Source organism: Pseudophryne corroboree, chromosome 4 (genome assembly GCF_028390025.1).
Source record: "Pseudophryne corroboree isolate aPseCor3 chromosome 4, aPseCor3.hap2, whole genome shotgun sequence".
Lineage (NCBI taxonomy): Eukaryota > Metazoa > Chordata > Amphibia > Anura > Myobatrachidae > Pseudophryne > Pseudophryne corroboree.
The window spans coordinates 42,918,098-42,938,924 of record NC_086447.1 but is presented as its reverse complement, the minus strand read 5'-3'; the positions used below and the strand labels follow the sequence as shown (position 1 = coordinate 42,938,924).

The following is a 20,827-nucleotide window of genomic DNA, read 5'->3' as shown; positions in this document are numbered from 1 at the left end:
CGGTGCCTGAATGCCGAAAGTGGCCCGCAATTCTTCGGGCCACCGACAGCATCTCTTGCACGCCCCTGTCGTTTTTTAAATAATTCTGCACAACCAAATTCAAGGTATGTGCAAAACATGGGACATGCTGGAATTTGCCCAGATGTAATGCACGCACAATATTGCTGGCGTTGTCCGATGTCACAAATCCCCAGGAGAGTCCAATTGGGGTAAGCCAATCTGCGATGATCTTCCTCAGTTGCCTTAAGAGGTTTTTAGTTGTGTGCGTATTCTGGAAAGCGGTGATACAAAGCGTAGCCTGCCTAGGAACGAGTTGGCGTTTGCGAGATGCTGCTACTGGTGCCGCCGCTGCTGTTCTTTCAGCGGGAGGCAATACATCTACCCAGTGGGCTGTCACAGTCATATAGTCCTGAGTCTGCCCTGCTCCACTTGTCCACATGTCCGTGGTTAAGTGGACATTGGGTACAACTGCATTTTTTAGGAGACTGGTGAGTCTTTTTCTGAGGTCTGTGTACATTTTCGGTATCGCCTGCCTAGAGAAATGGAACCTAGATGGTATTTGGTACCGGGGACACAGTACCTCAATCAAGTCTATAGTTGGCTCTGAATTAACGATGGATACCGGAACCACGTTTCTCACCGCCCAGGCTGCCAAGGCCTCAGTTATCCGCTTTGCAGCAGGATAACTGCTGTGATATTTCATCTTCCTCGCAAAGGACTGTTGTACAGTCAATTGCTTACTGGAAGTAGTACAAGTGGTCTTCCGACTTCCCCTCTGGGATGACAATCGACTCCCAGCAGCTACAACAGCAGCGCCAGCAGCAGTAGGCGTTGCACTCAAGGATGCATCGGAGGAATCCCAGGCAGGAGAGGACTCGTCAGACTTGCCAGTGACATGGCCTGCAGGACTATTGGCTTTCCTGGGTAAGGAGGAAATTGACACTGAGGGAGTTGGTGGTGTGGTTTGCAGGAGCTTGGTTACAAGAGGAAGAGATTTACTGGTCAGTGGACTGCTTCCGCTGTCGCCCAAAGTGTTTGAACTTGTCACTGACTTATGATGAATGCGCTGCAGGTGACGTATAAGGGAGGATGTTCCGAGGTGGTTAACGTCCTTACCCCTACTTATTACAGCTTGACAAAGGCAACACACGGCTTGACACCTGTTGTCCGCATTTGTGTTGAAATACTTCCACACCGAAGAGCTGATTTTTTTTTTGTATTTTGACCAGGCATGTCAATGGCCATATTCCTCCCACGGACAACAGGCGTCTCCCCGGGTGCCTGACTTAAACAAACCACCTCACCATCAGAATCCTCCTTGTCTATTTCCTCCCCAGCGCCAGCAACACCCATATCCAAATGGTGGAAGGCGCAAGCTCTTCCCGTCCAGTGTTGGGAAGGTCAGGCATCGCAACCGACACAATTGGACTCTCCTTGGGGATTTGAGATTTTGAAGAATGCACAGTTCTTTGCTGTGCTTTTGCCAGCTTAAGTCTTTTCTTTTTTTTAGCGAGAGGATGAGTGCTTCCATCCTCCTGTGAAGCTGAACCACTAGCCATGAACATAGGCCCGGGCCACAGCCGTTCCTTGCCACTCCGTGTCGTAAATTGCATATTGGCAAGTTTACGCTCTCCTCAGACGCTTTTAATTTTGATTTTTGGGTCATTTTACTGATCTTTTGTGTTTTGGATTTTACATGCTCTGTACTATGACATTGGGCATCGGCCTTGGCAGACGACGTTGATGGCATTTCATCGTCTCGGCCATGACTAGTGGCAGCAGCTTCAGCACGAGGTGGAAGTGTATCTTGATCTTTCCCTATTTTTTTAACCTCCACATTTTTGTTCTCCATATTTTAATGCGCACAACTAAAAGGCACCACAGGTATACAATGTAGATGGATGGATAGTATACTTATGGACGACGAGTGACGACACAGAGGTAGGTACAGCAGTGGCCTACCGTACTGCTATATACAGTATAATAAATGGACCTGCTGGACACTGTCAGCAGACTGCTAAACTAGTACTACTTGTATAAAGAAAAAAAGACACCACAGGTATACAATGTAGATGGATGGATAGTATACTTATGGATGATGAGTGACGACACAGAGGTAGGTACAGCAGTGGCCTACCGTACTGCTATATACAGTGTAATAAATGGACCTGGTGGACACTGTCAGCAGACTGCTAAACTAGTACTACTAGTATAAAGAAAAAAAACACCACAGGTATACAATGTAGATGGATGGATAGTATACTTATGGACGACGAGTGACGACACAGAGGTAGGTACAGCAGTGGCCTACCGTACTGCTATATACAGTATAATGGACCTGGTGGACACTGTCAGCAGACTGCTAAACCAGTACTACTAGTATAAAGAAAAAAAGACACCACAGGTATACAATGTAGATGGATGGATAGTATACTTATGGACGACGAGTGACGACACAGAGGTAGGTACAGCAGTGGCCTACCGTACTGCTATATACAGTATAATAAATGGACCTGCTGGACACTGTCAGCAGACTGCTAAACTAGTACTACTAGTATAAAGAAAAAAAAACACCACAGGTATACAATGTAGATGGATGGATAGTATACTTATGGACGACGAGTGACGACACAGAGGTAGGTACAGCAGTGGCCTACCATACTGCTATATACAGTATAATGGACCTGATGGACACTGTCAGCAGACTGCTAAACTAGTACTACTAGTATAAAGAAAAAAAGACACCACATGTATACAATGTAGATGGATGGATAGTATACTTATGGACGACGAGTGACGACACAGAGGTAGGTACAGCAGTGGCCTACCATACTGCTATATAGTATACAGTATAATAAATGGACCTGGTGGACACTGTCAGCAAACTGCTAAACTAGTATAAAGAAAAAAAGACACCACAGGTATACAATGTAGATGGATGGATAGTATACTTATTATTATTAATGGATGATGAGTGACTGATGACACAGAGGTAGGTATAGCAGTGGCCTACCGTACTGTGCTATATACAGTATAATGGACCTGGTGGACACTGTCAGCAGACTGCTAAACTAGTACTACTAGTATAAAGAAAAAAAGCCACCACAGGTATACAATGTGGATGGATGGATAGTATACTTATGGACGAGTGACTGACGACACAGAGGTAGGTACAGCAGTGGCCTACCGTAATGCTATATACAGTATAATGGACCTGGTGGACACTGTCAGCAGACTGCTAAACTAGTATAAAAAAAAGCCACCACAGGAGTGTTTTTCAGGCAGACAAACGTATACTGGTGGTCACTGTCAACAAAACTGTGCACTGTACTCCTGCTATAACTGCTCCCCAGTCCCCACAATTAGGCAGTGTGAGCACTCAGCACAGATATACATGTATATCATGCAGCACACTGAGCACAGATATGGTATGGAGCATTTTTTTCAGGCAGAGAACGGATAAAAAAAACTGGTGGTCACTATCAGAAAAACTCTGCACTGTACTCCTCCTAACAGCTGCTCCCCAATCCTCCCCACAATAGTAAAATAAACAGAGCAAAAGCAATCAACTGTCTCGTATAATGGAGAGGACGCCAGCCACGTCCTCTCCCTATCAATCTCAATGCACGTGTGAAAATGGCGGCGACGCGTGGCTGCTTATATAGAATCCGAATCTCGCGAGAATCCGACAGCAGGATGATGACGTTTGGGCGCGCTCGGGTTAACCGAGCCATACGGGAGAATCCGAGTATGGCTCGGACCCGTGTAAAAAGGGTGGAGTTCGGGGGGGTTCGGTTTCCGAGAAACCGAACCCGCTCATCACTACTTATAAGTTGCTCACTAGAGACCCCACCAGGGAGTATAAAACGGAGTTGGATGATATACTAACGACGGCCAGGGAACATAAGTTTATTTCCCCGGAAGTAGGTGAGGCCCTCTTGGTGGCGTTTCCCAGGGCCCTGTTATTTTGCACAGTGCCCAAAGTACACAAATCATTAGTGAACCCACCAGGACACCCAATTGTTTCAGCCAGGGGGTCCATATATCATCCAGTCTCAGTTTACCTAGATGCATATCTCAATCCCTGCATTCAGGCATTGCCATCTTATTTGAAGGACACTACATCTCTGTTAGTCCAACTCCAGGAATTGGGGCCATTACCAGAGGAGTTACTCCTCTGTAGTGCAGATGTAACCAGTCTCTACACCTGCATCCTGCATGATACAGGTGTAGAGGCGTTAAGACTATTGATATTTGGTAATGATAATTACAAAGGCCCTGAACCAACTATATTTTTACAACTTTTGCATATGGTTCTCAATAGGAAATATTTTATGTTTAATGGTCATTATTACCTACAAGTGGTGGGGTGTGCGATGGGGTTGGCCGTGGCCCCATCGTATGCCAACGCCTATATGTATCAGATTGAGAAAAGTATGTTTTATCTGAATCCTACAGTTTCAGCTCGTCTGTGGTATTACAAACGTTACATAGATGACCTGTTATTGTTCTGGCAGGGACCTCATGGGGAACTTACTAGTCTTTGGGACCACCATAATGCTCCAGAACAGGCTGTTAAATTCACATATACAATGGATGAATAAACCATTAACTTCCTCAACGAAACAATTAGACGTATAAATTATGTCCTATCAAGATCCCTTTACATTAAGCCTACAGATAGGAACACACTGTTGAATTACCATAGTTTTAACCCATCCCCTCTATGGCGCGGATTACCTTATTCGTAGTTCCTATGGGTGCAGCGAATAATGTCAGATCCTGGGGAGACTGTGAAAGCCCTTGATGATATGTTCCTCAAATTTGCACAACGGGGATATCCCATTAGAGAGCTGGAAGCTGCCAAGTCTAAGTTTTTGAAACTAACAAGAACTCAAACTTTGAGTACTAAGACCAAGGCTAAGGAGAGGAAAATATTGCCCTGGGTTAATTTATACACAACAGCTTCAGGTAGGACAGTAAAGAAGGCCAAACAGCTTTGGCCAGTGATACAAATGGATACTGCCCTTTCAGATCTATCAGGGACTCGACTTCTCCCTAGTTGCACGAAGTAGAAACATAGGGGATCATGTAATGAAACTGAATGTCACTAACATCACCAAAAGTCAGGATACACACTTCTTGCGACAAAAGCAAGGATGTTTTAGATGCTTGGGCTGTGCAACTTGCAACACATTGGCCACGTTGGTCTTTATATCATCCTCTTACTGGCAAAAAGTACAGCATCAGATATAGATGAACCTTTACGTATGTGGTCTATTTGCTAACCTGCCCCTGTGGTCTTGCCTATGGGGGCAAGACCATCAGACAGTTTCGTGAAAGAATGGCGCCATTAAGAAAGCATACAAAAAGGACTCTAGTGACCAACTTTTTGCATGACACTGTCTCCAAGCCAGACATGGAGTTGCGAGCATCAGAGCAACACTCATTGACCATGTACCTCCGTCATTGAGGGGAGGGAACAGAGATAGAACCTTACTACAGAAAGAGTCTCGTTGGATTTCTACTTTGGGGACTCTATCTCCCAAAGGTTTGAATGAAAATTTGGGACTGCAATGTTTTCGCTGATGTAACATGACATCATGCCTATATGGCGCAGTTCTGCATGATTTAGATAGATTATAATATTAATACAGTTTCCCCTTAGTGGGAAGTTTAGATTTCCATAGGGTATTGTGGAGAGTGCCTGATGTCATATCCCTAGTCTTTAATTTGTATGTGTATGTTACTTGACATTACTAAATTGTTTTATTTTTTGTGTTTTGTTTTCTGCATTTATAGAGTACCGTCGCGGCACCAGAGAGGATGCGTCTCCAGTTGCTATGGTAACTCTCCTGTTCCTTACATCACCCAGCAATGCGGAAGTTAGCAGAGCGGGTTGGCGGGCGGCAACGCCGCGCGGACATGTGAGTATGTTTGTTCACTTAAGGTAATTGGTGTACTTGTATTTAGGTGTGCTTTTCTGTATAATATGTTTTCACTGCTGTTTGGCCCTAAGGAGGGGGTAAATCCCCGAAACATGTTGGCCGCAATGGTCGATATATCGACACGTCTTTCACCTATGCCGGCAAGTCTGATGAGTGCCGCCGTATCTTGGAGCATATATATGTATATATATATACATATATTCTCACACCACTCGGCGGCACTCTGGACGAATAAAAGGAGACTACAGAGTCATCTTAATCCAAGATGACTCTGTAGTCTCCTTTTATTCGTCCAGAGTGCCACCAAGTGGTGTGAGAATATTGTGGGCCGCTGCAATACGGTCGTTACGGAGGGCACCTGGCAAGGTTCACCGTGGGATAATACGAGTGCCGGATCTGGTGGATATATATATATATATATATATATAAAATGTGGGAAGGATATCGTAGCATGAGCTCTTTCTGGGATCAATCTTGTTATGCCTCTTCCCCACGAGGTATGCGCCTTATGTCCCTATTGGAAAAATAGGGGGATGGGGTGGCGCCAATTCTGTCTCTGGCACAGTGCACCAAAAAGTCTAATTACGGCTCTGGCCCATAGCAACCAATTAGCATTGAAGTAACATTTAGAATTTGCATACTATAAAATTATACAGAGCAGCTGATTGGTTGCCATGGGAAACTTCTCTGCTGACTCACTTCTACTTTTCACTGCTTACTACATCTCCTCCTAATTCTACTAAGAATCTTTTTTGACAAGTGGATGCTAAAACTATCTGTCAAAGTAATTTACTCTGTTTATCTTAGTCCTTCACACTTTTCATAGTTGGTCTGTCTCAGAGCCCTCTCCCAAGCCCTCTCATGAGAGTCTACTGTGGCCAGTCCAATTTTATTAATTTCCCCATATAATGAAAATACTAGACCTTTGCTCATTATCTCCCTATACTTAGGGCTTCAGTCGTGATTAATAGATGGCCAATATCTCATACAGGTTTGGATGAAAGCATGAAAGTTCTGCACTTGCAAGAACTAGAATACTTTTCTGATTGGTAAATTAGAAAACGTCTTGCATTATAGCATTGATAATGTAACGCCCTATAATCGCCTTGGGTCAGAAGACAAGAGGTTGGGTCATTGAGACATGGGGATTCGTGTGGTTTGTCAGTGGATATCATTCATTTAATCGACATGACTGTTTATAAAAAAAAATTAAGCACTACTAAAAATTATATTTAACATTTTGCCGTGATCAGTGTCACTATGTGAAAATATTGCTGTTTAATTAAGAGTCCCTCGCTTGTAATAATTAGATTTGTTTGCCTCTTCTTTTTACAAAAAATAATGAATCTCAAGAGATGATAAAGGATGAATGTATTTTCTTGTAATGCTTTATAAGGTAGCGAGTGGGGACGGCAACTGATAATGGCAGAAGATTATTAGATGAGATTAGATGTGCTTAACTTTTATCTGTTTTCTACTTTGCTTCATTTATGACCCATCCAAGAATACAGGAAAAATATATATTCCCAGCAAATATAAATAATTTGTTATTGTCCATTATCTGTGTTTTGATTTCATGTAACATACAATTTGATACTTTTTTTAATAAATATATATATATATATATATATATTTAAATCTCATTAAACTGCAAGTGTGTGACGTGAGCAGTAATGGAATAGGCAAATGCAGGAGGGTTTCCAGTTGCCCAGAAACCTCTTTTCCCCACAGCCTGCCAGCAACCACTACATGCAGTTTAAAGCTGCCCATACCCAGTGTCAGCAGATTTTATTACCAAGCCTGCTGTGTGTGTGTCTGTGGATCTGAGTGCCCAATCTGGTAAGTGGTTTGCCGTGATCATTGGACCTGCATATGTCTGACATACTGTACTACATAAACTGCACTTTGCTTGGGGCAGACTGTAGCTTGTTACATGCTAATAATGCATCCTTCATGGGCTGATGACAATCTCTCTAAAAACAAACATTTGTACCCCCCCCCCCTCCCCCCCACCCCCTGACCTACAGAAATCCTGCATTTGCCCCTGAATAGAGGTACTACCCACTTACTGATATTTGCTGGAAAATCCCCAATAATACTTGTACTGTAGGTCATGGAGACAATTCCATTAACTATACTACTGCTTTCTAAGTGGCCTATGTATCACCATCCGCATCCATGATGCGGATGACAGGTGATAAAATCGCCCCAAATCGCAGTGCGATAATTGACTAAATTGCAGGGATGTATCAATTATCGCAAGCAGGGACAGAGCTTGCTGTCAGGCTCTGTCCCTGCGATGCCTCTTCGCAGCATCATCGGGGTATATTTTGTAAAAAATACCCGATGTCCTGCTGCTCATGCGCCGCCCCCGTCAACATCGCCGCTACCGCCGATGCCCGGTCGACCCCCACCCCCGTCATGACTACCCCCGCGCGCCGCAGACCCTCACCAGCAGGATAATATACTCACCTGTCCAAGGAGCCGGTCCGCGCTGCTCCTCCTGGGCTGCCGGACACCGGATCCTGTATGATGCCATGACCCCCGGTGCTGTTAAGTGCCCTGCCGCTTTGCAGCATCACTTTACTGCACCGGGGTCAAATTGCAGCACATGGGGGACCCGGCGACTGTCAGCACTCACCTGAGCAGCGGACACCGGCGCCATGGACAGGTGAGTATGTTTTTGTTTTTTGTTTGAAACTTTTTTGCTTTTGTTTTTACACTGTGATCAGCTTGTGTCCATCGGACACACACAGAGCTGATCACTGGGGCCGGGTCCCCGCTCAGCTTTCTCTGCCAGGGGCAAATGCCTGCCTATCGCAGTGCTGCCCTGTGATCTCGCCAGCCTGAGCTAGTGAGATTATCACAGGGCACACTGCGGTATTTTTTCACATTTTTGTTTTAGTAAATCTGGTCAGATCACATTTCCTATTATAAGTATGGGGAATGCGATGTGGGTTACTAAAAAAAAAAGTAAATTAAAGGGGTTTGGAGCCGTTTTTCATGAAAACCGCTCCAAATATATTCAGGTGTTACTAAAATAATGTTGCTAAATAGACCTTTAAATACAATAGATAAATTGCTAAAGGAATCAGTCTAAATATTTGGAACAGGGACATCTTCAGGTCACTAGAGAGGTAAGTGTATCGGTAGTCTTATAATTCCTTTCTTAAAACATTCTATCACCTTTTTATTAGAGATGAGCGCCTGAAATTTTTCGGGTTTTGTGTTTTGGTTTTGGGTTCGGTTCCGCGGCCGTGTTTTGGGTTCGAACGCGTTTTGGCAAAACCTCACCGAATTTTTTTTGTCGGATTCGGGTGTGTTTTGGATTCGGGTGTTTTTTTCAAAAAACACTAAAAAACAGCTTAAATCATAGAATTTGGGGGTCATTTTGATCCCAAAGTATTATTAACCTCAAAAACCATAATTTACACTCATTTTCAGTCTATTCTGAATACCTCACACCTCACAATATTATTTTTAGTCCTAAAATTTGCACCGAGGTCGCTGTGTGAGTAAGATAAGCGACCCTAGTGGCCGACACAAACACCGGGCCCATCTAGGAGTGGCACTGCAGTGTCACGCAGGATGTCCCTTCCAAAAAACCCTCCCCAAACAGCACATGACGCAAAGAAAAAAAGAGGCGCAATGAGGTAGCTGTGTGAGTAAGATTAGCGACCCTAGTGGCCGACACAAACACCGGGCCCATCTAGGAGTGGCACTGCAGTGTCACGCAGGATGGCCCTTCCAAAAAACCCTCCCCAAACAGCACATGACGCAAAGAAAAAAAGAGGCGCAATGAGGTAGCTGTGTGAGTAAGATTAGCGACCCTAGTGGCCGACACAAACACCGGGCCCATCTAGGAGTGGCACTGCAGTGTCACGCAGGATGTCCCTTCCAAAAAACCCTCCCCAAACAGCACATGACGCAAAGAAAAAAAGAGGCGCAATGAGGTAGCTGTGTGAGTAAGATTAGCGACCCTAGTGGCCGACACAAACACCGGGCCCATCTAGGAGTGTCACTGCAGTGTCACGCAGGATGTCCCTTCCAAAAAACCCTCCCCAAACAGCACATGACGCAAAGAAAAAAAGAGGCGCAATGAGGTAGCTGACTGTGTGAGTAAGATTAGCGACCCTAGTGGCCGACACAAACACCGGGCCCATTTAGGAGTGGCACTGCAGTGTCACGCAGGATGTCCCTTCCAAAAAACCCTCCCCAATCAGCACATGATGCAAAGAAAAAGAAAAGAAAAAAGAGGTGCAAGATGGAATTGTCCTTGGGCCCTCCCACCCACCCTTATGTTGTATAAACAAAACAGGACATGCACACTTTAACCAACCCATCATTTCAGTGACAGGGTCTGCCACACGACTGTGACTTATATGACGGGTTGGTTAGGACCCCCCCCAAAAAAGAAGCAATTAATCTCTCCTTGCACAAACTGGCTCTACAGAGGCAAGATGTCCACCTCATCATCACCCTCCGATATATCACCGTGTACATCCCCCTCCTCACAGATTATCAATTCGTCCCCACTGGAATCCACCATCTCAGCTCCCTGTGTACTTTGTGGAGGCAATTGCTGCTGGTCAATGTCTCCGCGGAGGAATTGATTATAATTCATTTTAATGAACATCATCTTCTCCACATTTTCTGGATGTAACCTCGTACGCCGATTGCTGACAAGGTGAGCGGCGGCACTAAACACTCTTTCGGAGTACACACTTGTGGGAGGGCAACTTAGGTAGAATAAAGCCAGTTTGTGCAAGGGCCTCCAAATTGCCTCTTTTTCCTGCCAGTATAAGTACGGACTGTGTGACGTGCCTACTTGGATGCGGTCACTCATATAATCCTCCACCATTCTATCAATGTTGAGAGAATCATATGCAGTGACAGTAGACGACATGTCCGTAATCGTTGTCAGGTCCTTCAGTCCGGACCAGATGTCAGCATCAGCAGTCGCTCCAGACTGCCCTGCATCACCGCCAGCGGGTGGGCTCGGAATTCTGAGCCTTTTCCTCGCACCCCCAGTTGCGGGAGAATGTGAAGGAGGAGATGTTGACAGGTCGCGTTCCGCTTGACTTGACAATTTTGTCACCAGCAGGTCTTTCAACCCCAGCAGACTTGTGTCTGCCGGAAAGAGAGATCCAAGGTAGGCTTTAAATCTAGGATCGAGCACGGTGGCCAAAATGTAGTGCTCTGATTTCAACAGATTGACCACCCGTGAATCCTTGTTAAGCGAATTAAGGGCTCCATCCACAAGTCCCACATGCCTAGCGGAATCGCTCCGTGTTAGCTCCTCCTTCAATGTCTCCAGCTTCTTCTGCAAAAGCCTGATGAGGGGAATGACCTGACTCAGGCTGGCAGTGTCTGAACTGACTTCACGTGTGGCAAGTTCAAAGGGCATCAGAACCTTGCACAACGTTGAAATCATTCTCCACTGCGCCTGAGATAGGTGCATTCCACCTACTATATCGTGCTCAATTGTATAGGCTTGAATGGCCTTTTGCTGCTCCTCCAACCTCTGAAGCATATAGAGGGTTGAATTCCACCTCGTTACCACTTCTTGCTTCAGATGATGGCAGGGCAGGTTCAGTAGTTTTTGGTGGTGCTCCAGTCTTCTGTACGTGGTGCCTGTACGCCGAAAGTGTCCCGCAATTCTTCTGGCCACCGACAGCATCTCTTGCACGCCCCTGTCGGTTTTTAAAAAATTCTGCACCACCAAATTCAAGGTATGTGCAAAACATGGGACGTGCTGGAATTTGCCCATATTTAATGCACACACAATATTGCTGGCGTTTTCCGATGCCACAAATCCACAGGAGAGTCCAATTGGGGTAAGCCATTCCGCGATGATCTTCCTCAGTTGCCGTAAGAGGTTTTCAGCTGTGTGCGTATTCTGGAAACCGGTGATACAAAGCGTAGCCTGCCTAGGAAAGAGTTGGCGTTTGCGAGATGCTGCTACTGGTGCCGCCGCTGCTGTTCTTGCGGCGGGAGTCCATACATCTACCCAGTGGGCTGTCACAGTCATATAGTCCTGACCCTGCCCTGCTCCACTTGTCCACATGTCCGTGGTTAAGTGGACATTGGGTACAACTGCATTTTTTAGGACACTGGTGAGTCTTTTTCTGACGTCCGTGTACATTCTCGGTATCGCCTGCCTAGAGAAGTGGAACCTAGATGGTATTTGGTAACGGGGGCACACTGCCTCAATAAATTGTCTAGTTCCCTGTGAACTAACGGCGGATACCGGATGCACGTCTAACACCAACATAGTTGTCAAGGCCTCAGTTATCCGCTTTGCAGCAGGATGACTGCTGTGATATTTCATCTTCCTCGCAAAGGACTGTTGAACAGTCAATTGCTTACTGGAAGTAGTACAAGTGGGCTTACGACTTCCCCTCTGGGATGACCATCGACTCCCAGCAGCAACAACAGCAGCGCCAGCAGCAGTAGGCGTTACACGCAAGGATGCATCGGAGGAATCCCAGGCAGGAGAGGAATCGTCAGAATTGCCAGTGACATGGCCTGCAGGACTATTGGCATTCCTGGGGAAGGAGGAAATTGACACTGAGGGAGTTGGTGGGGTGGTTTGCGTGAGCTTGGTTACAAGAGGAAGGGATTTACTGGTCAGTGGACTGCTTCCGCTGTCACCCAAAGTTTTTGAACTTGTCACTGACTTATTATGAATGCGCTGCAGGTGACGTATAAGGGAGGATGTTCCGAGGTGGTTAACGTCCTTACCCCTACTTATTACAGCTTGACAAAGGGAACACACGGCTTGACACCTGTTGTCCGCATTTCTGGTGAAATACCTCCACACCGAAGAGCTGATTTTTTTGGTATTTTCACCTGGCATGTCAACGGCCATATTCCTCCCACGGACAACAGGTGTCTCCCCGGGTGCCTGACTTAAACAAACCACCTCACCATCAGAATCCTCCTGGTCAATTTCCTCCCCAGCGCCAGCAACACCCATATCCTCCTCATCCTGGTGTACTTCAACACTGACATCTTCAATCTGACTATCAGGAACTGGACTGCGGGTGCTCCTTCCAGCACTTGCAGGGGGCGTGCAAATGGTGGAAGGCGCATGCTCTTCACGTCCAGTGTTGGGAAGGTCAGGCATCACAACCGACACAATTGGACTCTCCTTGTGGATTTGGGATTTCGAAGAATGCACAGTTCTATGCTGTGCTGCTTTTGCCAGCTTGAGTCTTTTAATTTTTCTAGCGAGAGGCTGAGTGCTTCCATCCTCATGTGAAGCTGAACCACTAGCCATGAACATAGGCCAGGGCCTCAGCCGTTCCTTGCCACTCCGTGTCGTAAATGGCATATTGGCAAGTTTACGCTTCTCCTCCGACAATTTTATTTTAGGTTTTGGAGTCCTTTTTTTTCTGATATTTGGTGTTTTGGATTTGACATGCTCTGTACTATGACATTGGGCATCGGCCTTGGCAGACGACGTTGCTGGCATTTCATCGTCTCGGCCATGACTAGTGGCAGCAGCTTCAGCACGAGGTGGAAGTGGATCTTGATCTTTCCCTAATTTTGGAACCTCAACATTTTTGTTCTCCATATTTTAATAGGCACAACTAAAAGGCACCTCAGGTAAACAATGGAGATGGATACTAGTATACAATTATGGACTGCCTGCCGAGTGCAGACACAGAGGTAGCCACAGCCGTGAACTACCGTACTGTACTGTGTCTGCTGCTAATATAGACTGGTTGATAAAGAGATGTCTATGTAACTATGTATGTATAAAGAAGAAAGAAAAAAAAACCACGGTTAGGTGGTATACAATTATGGACGGACTGCCTGCCGAGTGCAGACACAGAGGTAGCCACAGCCGTGAACTACCGTACTGTACTGTGTCTGCTGCTAATATAGACTGGTTGATAAAGAGATGTCTATGTAACTATGTATGTATAAAGAAGAAAGAAAAAAAAACCACGGTTAGGTGGTATACAATTATGGACGGACTGCCTGCCGAGTGCAGACACAGAGGTAGCCACAGCCGTGAACTACCGTACTGTACTGTGTCTGCTGCTAATATAGACTGGTTGATAAAGAGATGTCGTAGTAGTATGTATGTATAAAGAAGAAAAAAAAACCACGGTTAGGTGGTATATACAATTATGGACGGGCTGCCGAGTGCCGACACAGAGGTAGCCACAGCCGTGAACTACCGCACTGTACTGTGTCTGCTGCTAATATATAGACTGGTTGATAAAGAGATAGTATACTCGTAACTAGTATGTATGTATAAAGAAAGAAAAAAAAACCACGGTTAGGTGGTATATACAATTATGGACGGGCTGCCGAGTGCCGACTCAGAGGTAGCCACAGCCGTGAACTATCGCACTGTACTGTGTCTGCTGCTAATATAGACTGGTTGATAAAGAGATAGTATACTCGTAACTAGTATGTATGTATAAAGAAAGAAAAAAAAACCACGGTTAGGTGGTATATACAATTATGGACGGGCTGCCGAGTGCCGACACAGAGGTAGCCACAGCCGTGAACTACCGCACTGTACTGTGTCTGCTGCTAATATATAGACTGGTTGATAAAGAGATAGTATACTCGTAACTAGTATGTATGTATAAAGAAAGAAAAAAAAACCACGGTTAGGTGGTATATACAATTATGGACGGGCTGCCGAGTGCCGACACAGAGGTAGCCACAGCCGTGAACTACCGCACTGTACTGTGTCTGCTGCTAATATATAGACTGGTTGATAAAGAGATAGTATACTCGTAACTAGTATGTATGTATAAAGAAAGAAAAAAAAACCACGGTTAGGTGGTATATACAATTATGGACGGGCTGCCGAGTGCCGACACAGAGGTAGCCACAGCCGTGAACTACCGCACTGTACTGTGTCTGCTGCTAATATATAGACTGGTTGATAAAGAGATAGTATACTCGTAACTAGTATGTATGTATAAAGAAAGAAAAAAAAACCACGGTTAGGTGGTATATACAATTATGGACGGGCTGCCGAGTGCCGACACAGAGGTAGCCACAGCCGTGAACTACCGCACTGTACTGTGTCTGCTGCTAATATAGACTGGTTGATAAAGAGATAGTATACTCGTAACTAGTATGTATGTATAAAGAAAGAAAAAAAAACCACGGTTAGGTGGTATATACAATTATGGACGGGCTGCCGAGTGCCGACACAGAGGTAGCCACAGCCGTGAACTACCGCACTGTACTGTGTCTGCTGCTAATATATAGACTGGTTGATAAAGAGATAGTATACTCGTAACTAGTATGTATGTATAAAGAAAGAAGAAAAAACCACGGTTAGGTGGTATATACAATTATGGACGGGCTGCCGAGTGCCGACACAGAGGTAGCCACAGCCGTGAACTACCGCACTGTACTGTGTCTGCTGCTAATATATAGACTGGTTGATAAAGAGATAGTATACTCGTAACTAGTATGTATGTATAAAGAAAGAAAAAAAAACCACGGTTAGGTGGTATATACAATTATGGACGGGCTGCCGAGTGCCGACACAGAGGTAGCCACAGCCGTGAACTACCGCACTGTACTGTGTCTGCTGCTAATATAGACTGGTTGATAAAGAGATAGTATACTCGTAACTAGTATGACTATAAAGAAAGAAAAAAAAACCACGGTTAGGTGGTATATACAATTATGGACGGGCTGCCGAGTGCCGACACAGAGGTAGCCACAGCCGTGAACTACCGCACTGTACTGTGTCTGCTGCTAATATAGACTGGTTGATAAAGAGATAGTATACTACTAATATTATATATACTGGTGGTCAGGTCACTGGTCACTAGTCACACTGGCAGTGGCACTCCTGCAGCAAAAGTGTGCACTGTTTAATTTTAATATAATATTATGTACTCCTGGCTCCTGCTATAACCTATAACTGGCACTGCAGTGCTCCCCAGTCTCCCCCACAATTATAAGCTGTGTGAGCTGAGCACAGTCAGATATATATATACATTGATGCAGCACACTGGGCTGAGCAGTGCACACAGATATGGTATGTGACTGAGTCACTGTGTGTATCGTTTTTTTCAGGCAGAGAACGGATATATTAAATAAAACAAACAACTGCACTGTCTGGTGGTCACTGTGGTCATCAGTCACTAAACTCTGCACTCTCTTCTACAGTATCACAGCCTCAGGTCAATCTCTCTCTCTCTCTCTCAACCCTAATCTAAATGGAGAGGACGCCAGCCACGTCCTCTCCCTATCAATCTCAATGCACGTGTGAAAATGGCGGCGACGCGCGGCTCCTTATATAGAATCCGAGTCTCGCGAGAATCCGACAGCGTCATGATGACGTTCGGGCGCGCTCGGGTTAACCGAGCAAGGCGGGAGGATCCGAGTCTGCTCGGACCCGTGAAAAAAACATGAAGTTCGTGCGGGTTCGGATTCAGAGAAACCGAACCCGCTCATCTCTACTTTTTATTTCTTGTAAGTTACCAGTCGCATCGTTTTTGATAAAAGACGAGTTTGTTCCTTTTATTATACGTACTGCACAACCGCCTCTCTTACCAGCGGAATGCTTGAATCATTCAAACGGGTTTAAAGTTTGTTTGAATGTTGCTGCACAGTAGGCAAGTTTCGATAGGGTACAACAGCCATTGCTGCCCTACTCTCGGAAGCATGGCTCTCAAGCTAGCACTCATAGCGACGGGTTCATTGTTCTTAAAGATGTTAAAATACACTCTAATGGATTACATGGCTACATTTTATTTTTACATTTTCTATGTTGTTCAGTGGTCACACTAAAATACTTAACGTGGCCATTGTACTCAGATATGGGTGGTCACTCCGAGTTGTTCGCTCGCTAGCTGTTTTTAGCAGCCGTGCAAATGCTATGCCGCCTCCCACTGGGAGTGTATTTTAGCTTAGCAGAAGTCTGAACGAAAAGGATCGCAGAGCGGCGACAAAAATTTTTCGTGCAGTTTCAGAGTAACTCTAAACCTACTCAGCGCTTGCGATCACTTCAGACTGTTCAGTTCCGGATTTGACGTCACAGACACGCCCAGCGTTTGCCCAGCCACGCCTGCATTTTTCCAGGCACGCCTGCGTTTTTCCGAACACTCCCTGAAAACAGCCAGTTGACACCCAGAAATGCCCCCTTCCTGTCAATCACTCTGCGGCGGCCAGTGCGACTGAAAGCTTCGCTAGCTGTGTGAAACGACATAGTTCATTGTAATAGTAAGTTGTGCGTGCGCATTGCGCCACATACGCATGCGCAGAAGTGTCTTTTTTTGCCTCATCGCTGCACAGCGAACGAATGTAGCTAACGATCAACTCGGAATGATCCCCATGGTTGGACCTATTCGTTTTGCTCATTTTCAATCAAGTTTTTATTCTGATTCTAAATTTGAGAATTTCTCACAAATTTTGAAATATTACATCAAGTCTAGCAAATCTGTGTCCGAAACGGTCTAAAAAATTGTTATCCATCTTACAAGAACCATAGAGGTAGGGTGTCATTTAGAGTTCTGAGCAACACTAGCTATAGGGTGCAAACGCTAATTTTTTTATTACTGGTATAAAAATATATACGTTTACTATTATTTATTTAACCAAGCAGGAGTTGAGCTACTGTAGGATTTTTTTGCATTTTAAATACAAATTATTTTTTTTTACAGTGTCATATTGACCTCATAATGCCAACGTGGCGGTAATGTGATTCAATGCATTTTAAAAGTGTCAGAATTATAGCTTATACATGATGGTAAGACATCATGTTTGTGGTTATAATGCCAACATGGTTAAAATGCTTTAAATCACAGTACATCGACATTAGAGATGTGCGGTTCGGTTTCCATGGAAACTAGAGATGTGCACCGAAAATTTTTCGTGTTTTGTGTTTTGGTTTTGGATTCGGTTCCGTGGCCGTGTTTTGGATTCGGACGCATTTTGGCAAAACCTCCTTGAAAAATTTTTGTCAGATTCGGGTGTGTTTTGGATTCGGGTGGGTTTTTTTTTCAAAAACCCCTCAAAAACAGCTTCAATCATAGAATTGGGGGGTAATTTTGAACCCATAGTATTATTAACCTCAATAACCACAATTTCCACTAATTTCCAGTCTATTCTGAATACCTCACAATGGCCCTCATTCCGAGTTGTTTGCTCGCAAGCTGCTTTTAGCAGCATTGCACACGCTAAGCTGCCTCCTACTGGGAGTGAATCTTAGCTTATCAAAATTGCGACCGAAAGATTCGCAATATTGCGAAAAGACTTCTCTGTGCAGTTTCTGAGAAGCTCGAGACTTACTCTGCCAGTGCGATCAGTTCAGTGCTTGTCGTTCCTGGTTTGACATCACAAACACGCCCAGCGTTCGCCCAGACACTCCTCCATTTCTCCAGCCACTCCCGCGTTTTTCCCAGAAACTGTAGCGTTTTTTCACACACACCCATAAAACGGGCAGTTTCCGCCCAGAAACACCCACTTCCTGTCAATCACACTCCGATCTCCAGAACGAAGAAAAAACCTTGTAATGCCGTGAGTAAAATACCAAACTACATAGCAAATTTACTTGGCGCAGTCGCAGTGCGAACATTGCGCATGCACAATTAGCGGAAAATCGCTGCGATGCGAAGAAAATTACCAAGCGAACAACTCGGAATGACCACCTTAATTACTAGTTGTTGCAGTACATTATAATCATAGATATGAAATCAAAGGTTATCAAATGTGGCATATTTTTAAATGTAAAAGTAACTGCAGTGACTGAATTAATAGAATAGAATAATATGGAAATATGAGGTTAATATTGTATATTTTTACCAATACACTCTTTAAAACAGCAATTCTCACACAATATATTGCTTTTTTTTTGTCTTTGTTACACAGGTGTACATATATTTTAGCCAAGCCTGGGATAATGAAAACTCAACTTTCTGGTGTAACAATATAATTTACCCAATCATTAAGCAAAATTGATATAGTACCTGCTTTATACTGTGTTCCTGTGTGTCCGGAGTGATGAAGGCCCTATGTTTTTACCTATCCTCTGTTTTTTCCATGTGTATACATACAATAGTAAACTGTCTGTTGTGTCTTCAGTCACTGGCTAATCTTCTTGTATTGTGCTGTATGTTACCCACTGCAATGTAATGAATGTTTGTAATTGAGGAAGAGCATATATGTACATTATATTTCCTATGGACTAAAAATGTTGCATTTAACGCAAACCTTGGCTTGGAAGAATGGATAATTTGTCAGTTCAATAGAAGTCCCAAAAGTCTGACAATTTATTATCTAATACACAGAGTATTTAAACATTTCACTCAGAGAGAAGGGTCTATACTAATATAGGGGCATGAATATCCCCTACGTGCCAACTGTACGTAGTTGAACCAACAAAAATTCCAAAGTGTTATATGTATATTCTCTTGGCCATTCCTGGCTTCAGATTTCCCACCCCAAATGTACATCGAACACAACAGTTAGGTTAGTAACTCCGTAAAGTAAATCCTGCGTTGACGTCACTTGCGTTGGAGCCCAAGTTATAGTTGAATTTATCTGAACCCAAGTTATGCACACAATGTATACTTGGATTAATTTGAGATACGTATTTACAATGCATCCTATGTGTTCACTGCAAGTCCATATTTGTTGATCCTATTTACAGGTGCCACCAGAATATAATCTGGCTGATTCTATAGGATGGACATGGAGAACCAGACTGTCGTCACTGAATTCATCTTGTTGGGCTTCTCGAAACAACTAAAGATAAACATTGTACTATTTATACTATTTTCAGTTATCTATTTAATAACCATTATTGCAAATATTTTTATAATATGCCTAGTCTTACTGAATGCCAGTTTACACACCCCAATGTACTTCTTCCTCTGCAATTTATCCTTTATTGACTTTTGTTATTCTTCAACTGCTGTCCCCAGACTATTGGCCGACCTGTTCTCTAATCGTAGAACAATTTCAGCCGCTCATTGCACCATACAGCTCTATGTCATACTTTTCCTGGGAGGGACGGAGTGTCAGCTCCTTGTCCTCATGGCGTACGATCGATACGTCGCCATTTGCCGCCCGCTGCATTATCCGGTCCTCATGAGGTGGAGCGTTTGTTACCGTCTGGCAGCCTTCGTGTGGATATTCAGTTTTATGATAAATATTGTCCCCTGCCTATCCGTGCCTTTGCCGCTATGCAATCGTAACCAGATCAACCATTTCATGTGCGAGCTTTTGGCGGTTTTAAAATTATCATGCGACAATATCGATTTCAGCGAGAATGGAATATTTTCGCTCAGCTTTATCTCTCTTCTCTTCCCCTTTATGTGTATTATGATATCATATGTTCGTATTATAGCCTCCGTGTTAAAGATTCGCTCTGCGGGAAGATCCAAAGCGTTTTCCACATGTAGCTCCCATATACTTGTTGTAGCTTTGTTTTTCGGGGCAGGGATGTTCACATACTTTGGTCCCTCATCGCAATACTCGTCAAATCAGGATAAATACGTCTCCATTTTTTACGTCATTATCTGCCCAATGTTAAATCCTCTCATTTATAGCATAAACAACAGGGAAGTGAGAAATTCATTTAAAAAATGTTTTCAGAATGTTCTGCTACCACCCCAATAAGTAATACACGAGGAGCGCCAGGAACCTTGGAAAATACCACGCAGTTAGCTGATCAATCTCCTGCTTCTAGGGAATCAATAAAATTTATAGTGTAGCCTTGCAATCTATTAGCCTCCTTGAAGACCGGGTTCAGGAACATATATGACCTAGCAGGGTTGGACTGGCCCACATTTGTACAGGGGGAAACCCCCGGTGGGCCCCACTACCTGTGGGCCTACCTTCTCCTTTTGGGATCAAATTCTAGACTATGCATTCAAGTTATA

The 20,827-nt window shown here is 44.3% G+C and overlaps 1 protein-coding gene across 1 annotated transcript; it reads left to right on the top strand.

Annotated features, from left to right (window-relative positions):
• The first annotated feature begins 4,772 nt into the window (after positions 1-4,772).
• Positions 4,773-20,564, top strand: LOC134910804 (olfactory receptor 2B6-like). Its single transcript, XM_063919187.1, has 3 exons — positions 4,773-4,971; positions 5,803-5,950; positions 19,868-20,564. Exons 1-3 carry the CDS (start codon positions 4,773-4,775, stop codon positions 20,562-20,564), a joined length of 1,044 nt encoding a protein of 347 aa, XP_063775257.1.
• Positions 20,565-20,827: the final 263 nt, after the last annotated feature.

Coding starts and splice junctions, on each gene's coding strand:
- LOC134910804 (XM_063919187.1), top strand. CDS start 4,773: ATGTCAGATCCTGGGGAGACTGTGAAAGCCCTTGATGATATGTTCCTC. Junction 4,972..5,802: donor TTTATACACAACAGCTTCAG/GTAGGACAGTAA, acceptor CTGCATTTATAG/AGTACCGTCGCGGCACCAGA. Junction 5,951..19,867: donor AGTATGTTTGTTCACTTAAG/GTAATTGGTGTA, acceptor TGCTGTCCCCAG/ACTATTGGCCGACCTGTTCT.